At 37.2% G+C, this 16,120-nt stretch overlaps 1 protein-coding gene across 1 annotated transcript; it reads left to right on the top strand.

The window, feature by feature from the left end:
- Positions 1-216: 216 nt before the first annotated feature.
- Positions 217-14,540, top strand: ETNK1 (ethanolamine kinase 1). Its single transcript, XM_008939245.1, has 7 exons — positions 217-473; positions 1,274-1,414; positions 2,112-2,254; positions 8,594-8,677; positions 10,336-10,496; positions 12,775-12,848; positions 14,016-14,540. Exons 1-7 carry the CDS (start codon positions 421-423, stop codon positions 14,086-14,088), a joined length of 729 nt encoding a protein of 242 aa, XP_008937493.1. The 5' UTR covers positions 217-420; the 3' UTR covers positions 14,089-14,540.
- Positions 14,541-16,120: the final 1,580 nt, after the last annotated feature.

The raw sequence follows: 16,120 nt of genomic DNA, 5'->3' as shown, positions 1-16,120 counted from the left end.
CAGGTTTTTCCACTTTCCTCTTTTCTTGCATTATTGGTAAAAATGTTTTAAAAAAAGAATTGAAAATCTCAGTCTTCAATTTTCCTATATCTTACATTAGGGCTTAATCTAGTAAACATCTGTGTTTTGTGAACTGAGGAGTAACCCCACATTCTTTTTCTGCATGTTGCAAGTGCAGATCTGAATTGCATCTGCATTATTTCTCCATTTCAGCTGTTCACTGATGGAATCACCAATAAGCTGATCGGCTGCTACGTGGGTGACATAACTGATGATGTGGTTCTGGTTAGGATCTATGGCAACAAGACTGAGCTCTTGGTGGACCGAGATGAGGAGGTGAAGAGCTTCCGTGTGTTGCAGGCCCATGGCTGTGCACCTCAGCTGTACTGTACCTTCAACAACGGTCTCTGCTACGAGTTCATGCAGGGAGAAGCTCTGGATCCAGAGCATGTATGCAATCCTGAGATCTTCAGGTAAGCTTCCTATTTTTTTATATTATTACTTGTGATTATGGTGGTTATGCGTGTATGGTGTTCTGTCAGGCCCCGAGGATGTCCAGCTTAGTTTATGAGCAGGCAGAAAAGTATTTCTCTCAGCAGGCACTAAGCTGATGTTCACACTCTTGACAGCTCACTGACCTATGTCTTGCCATGGTATTTCAGTGCTGAACAAACTATCCTTGCTGCCTCCTTGGAAGAGTATATACTTACTGGAGCTCTGCTTCTTGTATTTAACACTTGCACATTACCATTAGGGAGATCATCTAATGTAGTGGAGTTGTAGAGGGCTGGACTTGTTTAAAACAACTATTTCTAGCTCTTTCTAATGCCTTTTGTGAATAAGTTCAAGAAAGTCTTCCATTGAGAGACAGGTTTTTTTTTTTTAAACTATTGGCAGTGAACAGAAAATGCTGGTGTCCTAAGATTTTAGTTTTTCATGTGTGCACCGAAATGCATTTGCATAACAATGGCAGCTAGTTTGAATGAACTCTTCTAAAGATAAGCAAGTTGAAGAGTAGACTGTAAATACAGGTGAATTATGCATGCTGTAACTGGACTCCAATGCCTTCCACCTTCTCTCCCTCAAGTAGTGCTGCTAATTACCTTATGAGCATCGAAAGATGCTACCCTATAGCTATGCTGCTCTTTGGTTTCCTCTGCTACATTTCTTACAATTTTTCTGTTAAATATGGGAGTTTTCTTGTTGCTAGGAAAAATATGATAAAGCCTGTCACATACATGTGAAATATAACATTAATTTAAACTTTTTTCAGACTCATTGCCAGACAGCTTGCTAAAATCCATACTATTCATGCACACAATGGATGGATCCCAAAATCTAACCTGTGGTTTAAGATGGGCAAATACTTTTCTCTCATACCCACAGAATTTGCAGATGAGGAAGTAAATAAAAGGTAGGTATTTAATTAAATACTTTCCTGACATTGTTTAACCTACATAAAAGTCTGTGCTGTAATCTAAAGCTTGCTGTAATACAAAGCTATAATTTGGAAGTGTTTGTACAAGATCATCAAATTTCCTATCCATGTCCTTATTGCTGCATTGTAACTAAAGAATGCTCTAGCAAAGTTGCTTTAATTTTCTCCTACAACATCAAATTCTTTAAGACAACTGAGAACTTGAGGAATTAATTGAAAATCTAGAAGATAAAGTGGCTACTTAAGTGTTTTTACTCTGACTGGAATTAAAAATAAATGTTTCATTTCCTCTGTATAGAGAGATATAATTCTTACTGTTGTATATTCTTGAAGGAAGTAATGTGATGTGAGTAGGAAGTGAATGAAATAGATGCTTTAACCCTTTTAATCTCCTTTTAAAAATGTGCAGGATTTTATTCAAGTTCTACTCCTGATTTTTGGACTGTTGTCATGTTTACAGCACAGAACTTTGAGAATTTTTTTTTTTTTTTGGAAGGACACAAGGAAATGATTGTTCCACGGCACCAGAGGAAAGAGTGCTCTGGTTTGGGAGAGGGTCTATTGAATTAGCTGCATTAAGAATGCAGAGGAAAATAACTTACTTCATTACAAAGAGTTAGTCTGGAACACACAGCACTAAATATTAACTCTCAAACTTCTTACACATGAACAGGTTTTTAAGTGACATTCCAAGTCCTCAAGTTCTTCAGGAAGAGATGGCCTGGATGAAGGAAAGACTGTCAAATTTAGGATCACCAGTGGTACTCTGTCACAATGACCTATTGTGTAAGAACATTATTTACAACAAGAAACGAGGTATGTATGGAACTAAACAGTAAGTAGTGAGTGCCTTTATTTATGCTGTAACTGCATTTGCTACATCAGTGATGCCATTGATTAAGTGAGCTCAGTTTGAGCTTTCAAGACCTAGTGTAATGGTAGTGCTAACCGTGCAACTACTAAGTTGCTTAATTAGCTTATTCTCATCTGTATCTTACTGTACAGAGAAAGAATGTTTGTGTTCCTTGCTTTTCTTCAATGAATTAATGTATTTGTTAATCCAAATCCTGCCTGTATGAATAGGCTTTGGAAGTATGTAATTGTTCATGTTCTATTCCAGTTGTATAAGACTTCCAGGAAGAAAAAAAATCATACTAGTATAGAAAATAACCTGAAGACATTCTCATATAATACAGGCTTTGTGATTGTAAGAAGACACTTCATTATAAAGTATTCTAGTAATACTTAATACTGCATTCAGTGACTCAGTTTTCTACCTGAGGTACATAGGCATCTTAAGGATTTGTTCTGTAAATGCATAATTTAGATGTAGGCTTTACATGTCTTAGCAAAGATTACTTTTTTGCTTTTATCATACATTTCACTCATAATGCATGTTATTAAAGAATGCCTTTAAAATCTAAAAACTTCTGTATAAACCTACAGTTGCTTTTATTTCTTGAGTTTTAGTAGTTTGAGGTTCAGCTACTAAATGAATCAATTAAACAAGTTGTTGAAACAAAGGCAAACTTGTGACACTGAGGTGGTCATTGTGCAGTAGAAATACACAACTTTCCTCCCATTTAATATTCCTGAGCTCAGTGGAGTGCAGCAAATTAATCATATTAAACCAGGATTTTCATCTGAACTGAGGATGACATTCATTCGAGTAACCTCATATTTGTTTGTGACAGTTTGATGGTAAGATTGTTGGCATGTAAGCCAAAAGGGTGTGAAGTAAATGACTGTGAATGGAACTGAAGTATTCTCCATCAGTCAGAATCCATCTTCAGTCTCTTTAGCCAATGTGCATTAAGTTCTAAATAAAATGTAACAAAACCATGCTGGAGTTGGTTCTAGTATGGAAACTGGCTGTGTATGTATGATTAGTTTCTCCATCAGATATGCACTGAATGCATGTGAATTGAGAAAACAAAAGTCTTCTGGTGGTTTGTATACAAGTTGCCCCCTAAGTAATACTGCTGCTGAAGGGAATTGCTAGCCCTTCTAGGTATATATACCTGTACAATGCTGTTAACTCAATTTTACAGCATTTTGAATGTATTTTAAGTACTAAACCTCAGTGATTTTATGTAATTTCAATGGTTACAGTTCTGTGTAAAAAGTTATGGGAGCAACCACTGAAAGTAGGCATAAAAGTTGCCTTGTGGTCTCAAACACATTGCATTTGTGATGTTGCACTACCAAAATAAGATAATCTTTTTACTGCGTGAGTGTTTTTCAATGCTGAAACCACCTTGAGTTTAAGCATTTCAGAACAGACCAATTAAGGGCAAAGTAATTTTTTTTGTAGTCACTTTTCATAGTAGAACCATGCTAACAAAAAAAAAAAATTCTAGGGAATTCCTTTAAAAGGTTTAACTATCACAGTCCATAGGCTTGAAGTTGCTACCTTTGAAACAAATGCTATATGCTTTTCTTTTTGTAAACAGAATGGAGGAAAAAAAACTGCCAGCAGTGCATCACTTATTAGCAATCCTACAGTAACTAGTGTGTGAGTGCTTAGTGTTTGGGGACAGGGTGGGGAGGAGGGAGGTACGTAAAGTGCTTTGGCTCCAGGCTAGCTGTAAACAACTGAAGGGATGGAAAAGACTTGGAAATAGGAAATATACTTACTGACTTTGAATGTTGGATGTGTACTGTTGTACCTGCTTTACCCAGATTGCAGACGTTTTACCATTTTCTTAGTAACCAAACCTCAATGCCATCTGTAGAGAAAAAAAATTTGTCACATGATCTGTTCCTTGTAGTGTGCTTTTTACACTGCAGAGAATACTAGTCGGTCTGTCAGTACAATGTTAAGTTAAAGAACTTGATTTTAGAAATGGAAGTTCACCTTTTAATGGTAAATAAAAAGAATTTCAGCAATACATGTTTAGCAGAGCAAAAGCTTTTATTGCTGTACAAACAGTTTTGCAAGAGGACAAAATATAATCTTTAAAGATGTTTCATTAGGAGTTGCATCAAACTGTATGAAGGTAGTTAACAGCTTTGATGCTGTGCTCTTACTAAACTTGCTCTTCACCTAGAAAGGCTTCTGTGTATCAAAAAGACCTCAGTGATCCTAAACTGGAAAAGAGAGAATCTGAGTTCTAGGTGAACTTGTTTCTCAGTAAAGCTTGTGCAAAGCTGGTAGTGTTTCTCTGGCTTTTCAGAAGCTGGCACAAATAAAATTTACTGGTTTTATCAATGTGTTTATCATGTTTGAATGCTTAATGTGCACACTTGGTAGGCACAGAGTTGGGTTCGTGTGTGTGTTTAATTACAGACTACCAACAGATTCTAGGATCCCTGTCCAAGGCTGTTAGAATGGTCATGGCTTGTCCCAGTACTTCAGTTTAGACTTGTCCTCTGTATTAAATTCATAAGTTTTAAAACTTGAATGAAAAAATCATAGTTGTGCTACTTACTACTTTTAAGAAGAGTTGGTCTCATCACTCTAAGTCTTATTTATGAGACTGGAATAACATTTTGAGTGCTAGCTTCATCTAATAGGGTTTCACTCATCTGGTTGGGATTTGCTCATGCTGTGGCTGAGAACTCTGCCTCTTGCTGTTTTGTTAATGTCTGTTTGCAGTAACTCAGGATATGAGAATTTGCAAGGGTTGCTTTACATAGCTTATAATTATCAGTGTCATCTACTCTTTGAAGGATGTAACTCAGAGCTTCATGTTGCTTTTAATTACAGTTTGGACATCGAGATAGTAAAATGCTTTATGCTTGGTACTGGTTATTTATAGACCTTGTGTTCTGATGCTCTTAAAGTTTGAGGTTTTTTTTCAAATGTGACATGGGAGTTTCTAAAAATACCAGATGTTTTAAGAGTATTCAAATGCTTGCTATTCAGTCAGGCCAAGTATCAGAATTTTTTTTCTGTATCTGTGTGCTCTTTTGAACGTGTTAAAATCTCCTGCCAGGAAGTGAAGTGTGTAGGTAGATGGCTAGTTTTGTTCTGTTTGTTCCCTCTGCCTACCCAATGTTTTCTATGATCTTTGGTAGGAGTCTGTGGGTGCTCAGTGCTTCTGAAGACTGAGGTATGTTTAAGGCTTCTGGTTTTGATCTAAAAATTTTTTTTTTTTCAAAATATATTGGGTATTTATAGCTAAAAAAATTCTTTGGGTATATGACCCGTTTGTGAATTTTCAAGTATGTTCATGGCATAGATCAATGTCCTTACTGAAGCTGTCTTCTAGGGCCTCAGTAGCTCACCTGATGAGTAGGATGGGATGGAAGCTGGGATACAATGTCCTGCTGTGCTAGCTACAGCTGGGACTTGCACATTGAAAGTGCTTACCTTATGAAGCCATTAAAAGTGAGGAGCAGCTAGAAAGAGTTGTCATCACACTCCTACCTTTCTGTTCCCTGAGGACATTTCAGCACATGCCCTATTTACTTAGAACTTGATCTATTTAAAAAAAAAAAGAAAATTCTGGTGTATGTAATACATGTATTTCATTTTGTAACTTGATGTGGATTTCATAGATTACACTGCATGTTGTCTATACCAGGAGACCCCTGGAGGAAAGCAATGTGTTTCCTCTTGAAACAGTCAATACTCTTGATGTCCCTGTTCCTGTTGGTAGCAACTTCTCCAGAGAGATAACAGTGCTTCATTTTAAATTGTCTTGCTTCAGTAAAATGCAAATACAATTGATCTGGTGTCTCCTGTTGGTATCAGTGGGATGTACAATTTTTTGTACTTAACAATCTCAGAACAAAAGCTAGATGCTTAACTACTAATGTAAACCATATTTTTTAGAAGTGGCTTTCCTATATGAACTGCAGTAAATCTTTAAAACAGCTTCTATCCTATGGATTTTTAAACAACTAATGCAAAGCTTATTCCGCTTCTAAAACAAGGTAGCTGAAGTGGCAAGCTTTATAAAGTTGTTGCTTTCTTTCAGTTTCATAGAAAGAACTGTGCATCTTTATTTTGAACCTGCATGCAAAAATTAAGTTTGAGTTCCATGGTAGCCATGAGCCTGAAAGATAGTAAAAATGCAGGATTTTTCACTTCGAACTTTTGTCTTGCCAAATGTGAATCTGCCAAATCTTCTTCAGGTCCTACAGATTAGGTGTGCCATTGTTGTCCCCTTGTGGAGCCACACACCAGGCTACTTAAGCACTGCCTGGAGGTTTGTCACATCACTTGTTCCTGTGCATTTCACCATAGGAGAGCTGGAACAACCTCACCTGTATCTTGTTACATTCAATTTCTTATTGTGTATAGTATTTATATCTGGAATTAACTTTCAAATATTAGATGTAGTTAAAAATTCATAATAGCACATAGGTTCAAGAAAAAATTTTCACAGGAAAACCAAATTATTTCTTAATGTTGGTATTTTGCAAGCAGACTCCTACCTGACATGTTTTTTATGTAATGAATGAAGGAAAAAACCCGCTAAATACAAGCAATACTAGATGCTTGGAGGGTGTTCAGGCTATCAGTTGTGTAACAGCATATTAACCAGGTTTGGGCTGTGCATTTTGACTGGCTTGTAACTTAGAGGTGTTTCTTTTTAAAAGTAGTGCTAGAGACCTAGTGGAAAGTGCAAGCATACGAATCTGCCAGTCAAGCAGTGGCTAAAACTTAATCTGTGACAATATTATAAGTCCTTGGCTGCAGCTGCTGTAAATGTTCTTGTCACTTTAGAGCTAGAGAACCTCAATTTTCCATTTGACAACAAGACTTTCCTGGGAGGAGCTTGCCACTGTGCAGGCCTTTTTCATGTTGGTTTGTTACAGCCTACAAAGCTTAACCTTTGGAAAACAGTCCTCCCTTTCTGTGACAGGAAGGGTAAACTGATTTACAGGATTGTGACTCAGTGTTTTTGTGTTGTGGGGTTTAACTTCCATTATAAGTGCTTGGACAAGACTTTTTCCTCTGGAAAAGATTGATGTGTTAGTATTTCAAATATGGTAAAGGTGAACTGCATAGGAAGGAACACTTAAAATAGTGATAACTTGGTCAGGATGCTTATGTGGCAAAACTGTTATTCAACATGTGCAATATCCATAAGTCTTAAGGAGGCAGTGTATTAGACACTTAAAATCCTTAGTCTAAGAAATACATGGCATACTTAATTGTCCTTGATTTTTTTTTTTACCTGGAGTTCAGATAGCTAGAATTAGTATCTCAAAGATGTTTTAAATCATGCTAAGATTGTTCATTGTAATAGAAGAAATATGTTTCTAAGTAAATATGCAGCAAGTTGTCAAAAGAATAGATATAGAGAGGGAGGAGGGTGCAACTATGAAAATTACCCATTTCAACATAGCTGTAGGAAGTGTAAGGTTTTACTTCTTAACCTTCTGGTGCAAACAGCTCTTAGGCTAACCCATTTCTTCATTTTCTGATGATTTTTAGTAATTTTGCTGGTTTCCCTTAAAATACAAGAGCTCTAGTTTCACCTAATCCATCTTGTAAATGTTTTGTGGTATAGACAGTCTTGAGCAGCTTCAGTGCTGTATTGCCTTTAGAGAAGCATCTTCCCCAGCTTCACTATAGGTAAACATAAAGCAAACAGCCCCAAATGTTTCCAAATTATCAGCCCTTGTCTACATAACACTTACATGATTTTGTGGTTTAGGGGCCTTGAGGGTTGTCTGAACATTTCTTAAGACTAGTAGCAATTAAGAATAGTCTTGCATTGTAAGAATGGTTGGAGGAAGCAGGAAATACCAGCATGTTAAAGGAAGTATTAACATCTTGCCACATGCTGGTGGTTGCACACTTGTGTGAGAATAAACAGGACTGTTCTTAAGTCGGGGAAGCTGATGTGCTATTTCTAATAAAGGAGCCTCTACTGTACTTATTTTGAAGGTAAGGGATGCCCTCATGTGGTGAAAGTTAAAACTGAAATTCTGTTATTCACAGTTTAGATAATTGTAACTTCTAAGTAAATATTTAGTAGCTTTCTTAAATGAATATTCAAGCAAATATCTTATAATAAAATTCACAGCCTTACCCTGGGAGGTCTGATTGCACACAACTGGTCACAAGTAAGATGGGTTTGTGCTTTGGTTTTGTTTCCTTCTCGCCCTGTCCCACTGTCAAAGGACACCAAAGGATTAGGGCTGTGACTTTGTTTGATATGGACTCTGATGTTGCTGCTGCTGTGTCTTATATAGGTGATGTGCAGTTCATAGACTATGAGTACTCCGGGTACAACTACCTGGCTTATGACATTGGAAATCACTTCAATGAATTTGCAGGTAAAAATAAACTGATTTTACAACCCCTCCTCTCATTCTTGCACGTGCTCTTTTTCTCTGTATGTATACCTAGGTATGTGTGTATATCTGTTCATCTGCTGATATCAGAATGGGTTGACATCTCTTTTTGCAGGCTATTTATGCCCTTCCTCCACAGCTCTGCTAACCCAGAAATGTGAACATCCTGTCCTAAGCTTTGGTGGCATTATGCAAATACTGAACTCAGAGCTTTCACATTTTCTGTCTGTGAAAGGACACAGCAGAGGCAGCCCACTGTAATGAAATACTGCAGGTGGATCTCTCAGCATACATGCGTACTGAGAACATGCTGTGTGGTTCCACAGTTTCAAATGCCAAGCTTATGTGACTTTTTTGGTGGCTTTAAATGTGTGTTAAGTACTTGCCTTTCAGTCTAAAATGAGAAGCTAGAGGCTAAGACTGATAGGTGGAATTTTTAGGAATAAGGTGTTGGTAGATTCATAGATTAACTAGCTCAATTTTTTTGACTGAATGCCCGTTGCAATTACTCTTTTATTAAAGAGAGGAATAACCTTGACTGTATGCTGTGTTGTTTCAGAAGATGGAGCAAGAGGAAAAACCTACGCAATTATTAGTACAGATGCAAAGCACAGTACGAGTCTTAATCTACCAGCCATTGTTTCACAAACTGAATGTGAAGTCTGGATAATGTAAATTTGAAGTGTATGCTTTGGTAATATAAGTTGTATACTTGGTGGTTTAAGTACTTGGAAAGCAGGTCAGACTATTTACAAATCATATTTGAGAGCATTTTATTTTTTGTCTGGGACTTCTCGGAGTCTGATTACATCTTTAAGGAGCTTCTTAAGTAGAGTAAGACTAGATGCACAAATATTTCATTTTTCCCTGTGAAGAACAGTTGTACTTCACCTCTGCTCTTCTCTATTCATCCAGTAAAAATATCTTCTTATCTTTTTTAAAGCTAAACTTGAGTTGACAGGAAAGAGCTTAGGTGCTAGGGGATTGCAGTGGTCATAAAATAAGAGTTAAGGAGAATTCCTAGATTTTCTCCGAATGATAGCTAGGTACAGTAAACTGTGGTCCAGGCTTGGGACTCCTGGTAGACTGTAGGGCCTGTGACTAAGCATCTCTAGTAGAGGAGGAAAAACAGGAGAGAGTTGTTATGGAGATGAAACTTCTAATTCCACCAGTACACTATGGAGGAGAGAGGTAGACTTCTAACCAATTTTTCTTAAATACTGAGCGTAGTTGATGACAACAGGGTATATGCATCTGGGTTCAACTTTGGATATTGTTGCATACAAGCCCCTTTTGCTATGAAATGTGTCATATTTGGTAGGCTTGGGAGGGTTTTTGTTTCCTAATACAAATGCTTCTCTTGAAGCCAAACTTCTTGAATCTCAGAATACAAGTATCATATATACGTGGCTGAAAACATTCAGCATAAATCTTCTGTGTTGAATGCTCCTCATTATGTATGAGAGTCTTGCCAACATGTACTTTATAAAAAGTCAGATCACAGTAAAAGCACTGATCTTTGTCCATGTGAATTTTTGCATGTGTGTTGGGGTGGGGAGGGGAAAGTAGTACAGTAATGTGTCTCTAATGGTCTTTTTAGACACTGTAAAGTTCTAATAGGTGTATTTTTCTTTTTCTAGGAGTAAACGAGGTAGACTACAGCCTTTATCCTAACAGGAAATTACAGGAACAATGGCTGAGATCTTACCTTGAGGCCTACAAAGAGTATAAAGGATTTGGCACAGAAGTCAGTGAAAAAGAAGTTGAAGTTCTATATGTCCAAGTCAATCAGTTTGCACTGGTAAATAACAAACACTTGATTAGAATATGTTGAATATTAATAGAGACACCTACTACTCTATGGACAAATCCAATTGCCAGTTTTGGACTCTGAGTGCTGTGGCATGTCAAGAAAAGCTTCCTTAGCATATTCTTTAGAAACGTTGTGGTATGTTGTGTGTTAAAATTTCTCTGTAGAATATTTCTAGTGAGACAGTGAGCATTCAGAAAATGAGATGGGCTTTTAGCGAGTGTTTTTATTGGCTCTTTATTGGTCTGGCAAGTTCCTGATTTAGCTATGGTGGGTCTGTGTTGAACTTTTAATGGGAAGAAGAGAGAAGAGCAAGAGAGAGCTTCATAAAGCCCTACCAGTCTGGCTTTAAAGCCTTTTAAAATCAGGTGCTAAAATTTTGTTAAACTAGAATATGTAAAAAATATTTTCACAGATAATTGGGTCAGTCTAGAGTCTTTCAGTACTACCATAAATCTTTACTTGCCTACAGTGTCTTGGCAAGCAGGGAGTTGCTTTCAGATTTGTTTTTGGTTAACTTAGTTTTTTGTAATGAAGTGCCCATGTAGTCTCCTGTGGTTGCCCAGGAGTTCTCCTTTCCTCTAGGGTGTGAGGGCTGACTGTGAGTCTGCTCCCTGCTCCTTCTGTATCTTGTGCAGTATAAGCTGTTTCCTGTCAATCTGTCTTTCACAGACTTTGGATAAAAAAGCTTCACTCCCTTGTCCTTTCCTTTTTGAAAGGATGGAGTGTGTTTCATTTTGATCTGACTTTGGTGCCTTATCCTTCAGGGAAAAAAAGTGTAATTCATGGAGGTAGAATAAGAGGTCAAACGGATGTGGCACTGAGTCTAAAGATCCCAGTTATGTGTACTGTTACAAGTAGCTTGAAGAGGTCTCTTTCCAAGCTTTATTTCCATGTGATTTCTAAAGATATGGGTTCACATTTGTTTTTTTCACACTAGCCCTGACCTTATTTTGCATAGTTTACTGTGACATTGCCTGTCACATAAAGTGCCTTTTACCCAATAGCTAGATAGCTTTATTTTGCCTTATCATGAAGAATAACATGCCAAATTATTCATAGGAGGACTAAGGCTGAGAAGCCAACTTGGCCTTATTTCAGTTGTCTTTTTGACCAATCCAGGCACATCTCTGTTACTGTGTCTGAATTCAGTTTTCTGACAGAAACTAATGGTTGCAGTATGGAAATACAGTTCTTGTTCTAGGAAGGTGATTATTAAGTAAGCCCTTAAAAATACCTGCTTGTTTGCTGTTATTCTTCTGAAAAAAAAACCTCTATCAATTCCTACTTTTAAATTTGGCTGTCATATTCACTTAGGAAAGTTAAATCAATTAAAGAAGCTGGTGGTCTGTTTTAAAACACATAACATTGTTTTGTCAGTTTTAAACTATGGTCATGCTAATGCTTAGGAGGATAGAGTTCTGTTTAGAGAACAGCTCAAGACCTGCCTGTGGACCACACATGATGGCACAAATACTGCCAAATGCTCTTGTGTCAGTTAAAGTGAGAAGCTTTGTTAAGAGAAAAGATGAACTGAAGTTAATGGCTACTGGTATAAAATGCCAAACTACTCACTATCAGGCAGAGTTATCTAAACTAGAGCTACAAGGAGGATTCACTTGTGCAGAGAGTAGTTGCCATTTTAAGCTCATGGCCATTAGATGTAGTTGTTCTTTTGAAATAGACCAATCATATCATTAATGTAATCCATTGTTTCAGTCTGAAACTGAACACAGACCTCCAGATCCCTTATCTGGACTTGTAATAGAAGCAGGTTTGGAACAAAGGAGAACTTGTGTAAATGCTGATGAGTTCACTTACATATCTACAGATCACAGCTTTGTCAGGAGTGAAAGTGACAGTAGTTATGACCTAGGGGTTGTAATCAAAGTTTCAAAAGGAATTTCCTATTTGCAGTAGAGTTGAATATGTAGAATGATAGATGTACTAAGAGCAGTGGAAACAGGTCATCTGTTAGATGTACAACAGGCTACTTATGTACACCATGTTAAACACACAATATGACTATTTCATAAATGCAACATTTTTCTTGAAAACAACATGTAGGGAGTCAGGGGAGGCCAATGGCTTTACTTCTTGGATTGCCACTAATTCTAAAATACTTGTTTAACAACTTTTGGTAAAAAGGGATCAAATAACTTTACAAAACAATTGGGGTTTGAGAGTTCTCTGGTAGGTATAACTTTTTTTTTCTCAATGTGAGTTACATGTTGGATTTATGTAATTTTTCACCAATACTTTTTTTCAGGCGTCCCACTTCTTTTGGGGATTGTGGGCTCTAATTCAAGCCAAATATTCCACCATTGACTTTGATTTTCTAGGGTAAGTGTGCTTGCTAACTGTAATCATAGAATACTTAAAAGCTGGAAAAGGACCCATGGGGCCATCTAGTCCAACAACCCAGATACCAGAAACTGAGGACTGAGCAACAGACCTAATCTATGTGATTGTACTATAACTCTTAAATTAAGAGAAAACAAGACAATAAAAGCTGTGTGTGTGCTTTGTTGCTGAAAGTTCTTTAAATTGTGTCCCTAGGCTGAAATACTTGGTGTAGCAAGGTGAGGAACATAACTAGGGGACTAATGTGGCATTGAGTGTTTCTTGCTGGGGAGACAAAAGGCATGAAAGCCAAGCTGGTCAGTGTGGTGTGTACTACGTCAGGTGCAAGACCTACACTTCCAGCTCTAAGAGTCAAGAAACTGAGCTCTTGTACAAAAGAGGCTTGTTTAGAGTGTTGGTCTTGGAAATTCCTAATCTTTTAAAGAGTCTTTGTAATGCCAGTGATAAGTTCTGTTTCCTGAGAAGCTGGCAGATGGTGTCCCCATTCAGGTAGATCTGTGTCCTTGGCATTTTTAAAAAGTGTTTTTTCCTGGCAACAAGTGGAGGATTTCTTGTTGCCACTGAGGACTGGGCAAGGTGATAAAATTAATCACTTTGCTTTGTAAAAATTTCCACTTCAGAATTTTTTGTGCAAGTAAGCCAGTTGACTAGGCTTGTGTCACTTTGTGAATGAGACACATGAATTTCTTGTTGTTACCAGTTGTTCTCAAGTAGAAGTACTTATTAGTAACCACTAGATGGCACAAAAAAACAAGTTAAAGTAGAAGTGGTAGCACCCAAAAACTTGTCAGTTTTGGGTAAAGTGTAATTTTTGCAATGATAGAGATCAGATTTCTCTGGAATTGTAATTATAAGTTGTTGGACAGTCTATTAAGAACTATAAAACACTAAAACAACTCTTTGATAATCACAGAACAGCATCTGTTCTGCAAACTGTAGAAACTTGGGACTGGGGGGGTTGTGGTGAGGAAGTACCATAGCATGGTTGCTCTGTTCTTAATTTCTTCATTTGGCAGCTGCTAAGGGTCCATGCTGGAAACAGGGTGCTGTGGTAGGTAGGCTCCTGACTAGTCCTACCTAGCCTGGCTGTTTCAATGGAAGGAGTTCTGTGCTCTTAACTCCACACCTCTCTGTCCCACTGACTAGGTATGCAATTGTTCGGTTTAACCAGTATTTCAAAATGAAGTTGGAGGTCATGACGTTGACTCTTCCTGAGTAATGAAGAGGAAGCAACTTACCAAGTGGACACACAACACCTGAATCTTTTCTGACAACAGATACTGGAAAAAAGCTAAAACATTTGCTCAAGTTCTGTAATGCTCACTTGGTGGTTCTTGCTTTATAAATAATGCCTCTAAACAGTTCTTCAATGTTCATTTTAATATGGAGAGCATACGTACTGCTGTTGATATAAAACGGATTAGAAACTTGCTAGATCTATAAGAAGTTGTAGAAATGGCAATTTAATCCTTCTTTGTAATTTAACATATGTTGTATGTGAATTATTTATTATAAGTTTAACATGATTCCATTGCTGCTTTCATCAGTTTTTGTAAAAGTTGGGTGCGGACAGTGAAGTTGTTCCAAAGGATTCGTTTAACAACTTATTTTATTGAAGTTGTGTTAACTTATATTAAAGGAAACCTGGTCAGAGAATATTAACTTCTAGATGTACACAAGCAAAACGAGTGATAATACTTGTGAGATCACTAGTGTGGTGAAACTAGGGGAAAAAGGTAAAGATGATCCTTATTTTTTTTTTTCCTTTTTTTAAAAATGAAAAAGGTAGCTTTCCATATGATGGTACTTTGCTTCTGTATAAGAGTTAACATTATTTACCATTCCAGCAAGCTGGTTTTGATTTTTCCTTCTTAAACTGTAGAAACATGTAGAAAGTTCTGTGGCCGTCAGATTCTTTGAGATAAGTACCGTCATAGTGTTAGATGGGCAGTGTACCATCTCTAAATTCTGTGGGGAAGCTGCTGTCTAAGTGTACTTTTAAAGCAAAAGACCACTATTCCAAATCTGTATTCCTTTTTGAAACTTGATTCTAAATTTTAACACTATTCTGATGTCTATATTTGATGTGCTTCAGCGGTATCTAGCAGGATGGAGTACTGAAGTGGAGACTAGTGAACAGAGATGTTGCACTGGGGAGCAAGACACTTGGGTTTACAGTTCATGTATTGTTGGCATCTTTCTGCTTTGTCATCTTCTAACCTTGGATTCCAGTCTTAAATGCTTGGTCCTGTAGTTGCAGATTCTGGTATGTCTGTTTAGTTGTGGGTTTTGTTTAGTTTTTCTTTTTAAATTTATGGCAGCAAATTACTTTTCAAAGTCTCCAGTTGGAAGGATAGTAGGGAAGAGTATGACTTGAACAATGGGGCTTTGATCATCACATGTGTTCTATTTCTTAAAGCTATTATACCAAGAATGGTCTGGATTACAAAATGTGAATTGAAAAGAAAATGTTTACTTAACAAAACAATGTATAAGTTTGTGTGGAAAAAAGGCTTTAAGTCTGAAAGGGTGTGGGGGGGCAGGAGGGGAAGAAACCCACAACAGAAAAACGGAAACTAACAATGCAGTGTGGAGATGAGTAAAGCACGGACTCAACGCTGATTATACTCTGAAAAACTTTGCACTTTGGTCACATAAGTGCCCACATGTACAAAGCCTGTGTGTGTGCATATACACGTGCAAACACAAACTTACCTGAAGAGTAAATACTATGGGGAGTCTGTTGTACAGACTCCAGCAAAGATATTTATTCAGATTTGCTTTATGGCACACTGCTGTGTGTATGTGTATACATATGTACACATAGAGAAGTGTGTGTTTTACAAAAGCTTGGATTGATTCAGGACAAAGGAAATTGATGTGAATGAAAAATGTTCACCTTGAAAGACCATTTTGAATGGCATTCTGTTATTTTACAAAAGCAAGGTTTGGGATTTTTTTTTTCCTTAACTTGTTTATATTCATCTCTGAACGTTTCCACGTTTTTGATTTCCTTCAGTCAGAACCTTTTAAGTCCTAATACAAACAGGAGAACTGGGATTTCTTTGTAAGTTGAAATTAGATAACCATTTTTGTTTAGCATTTGTTAACTGGAGGCTACTATACTGGACGGATTTTCTTGGTAGTTATATAGAAGCAAATAGCTAAAATAGACATTTATATTTTCCTTTGTAGCAGTTATCAAGGATGTTGCTAGAGCTCATGAAGGCACTGAAGATCTTAATTTTCTG

Source organism: Merops nubicus, unplaced genomic scaffold, assembly GCF_000691845.1.
Source record: "Merops nubicus isolate BGI_N331 unplaced genomic scaffold, ASM69184v1 scaffold18554, whole genome shotgun sequence".
Classification (NCBI taxonomy): Eukaryota; Metazoa; Chordata; class Aves; order Coraciiformes; family Meropidae; genus Merops; species Merops nubicus.
This window is presented reverse-complemented; position numbering and strand designations above follow the sequence as displayed.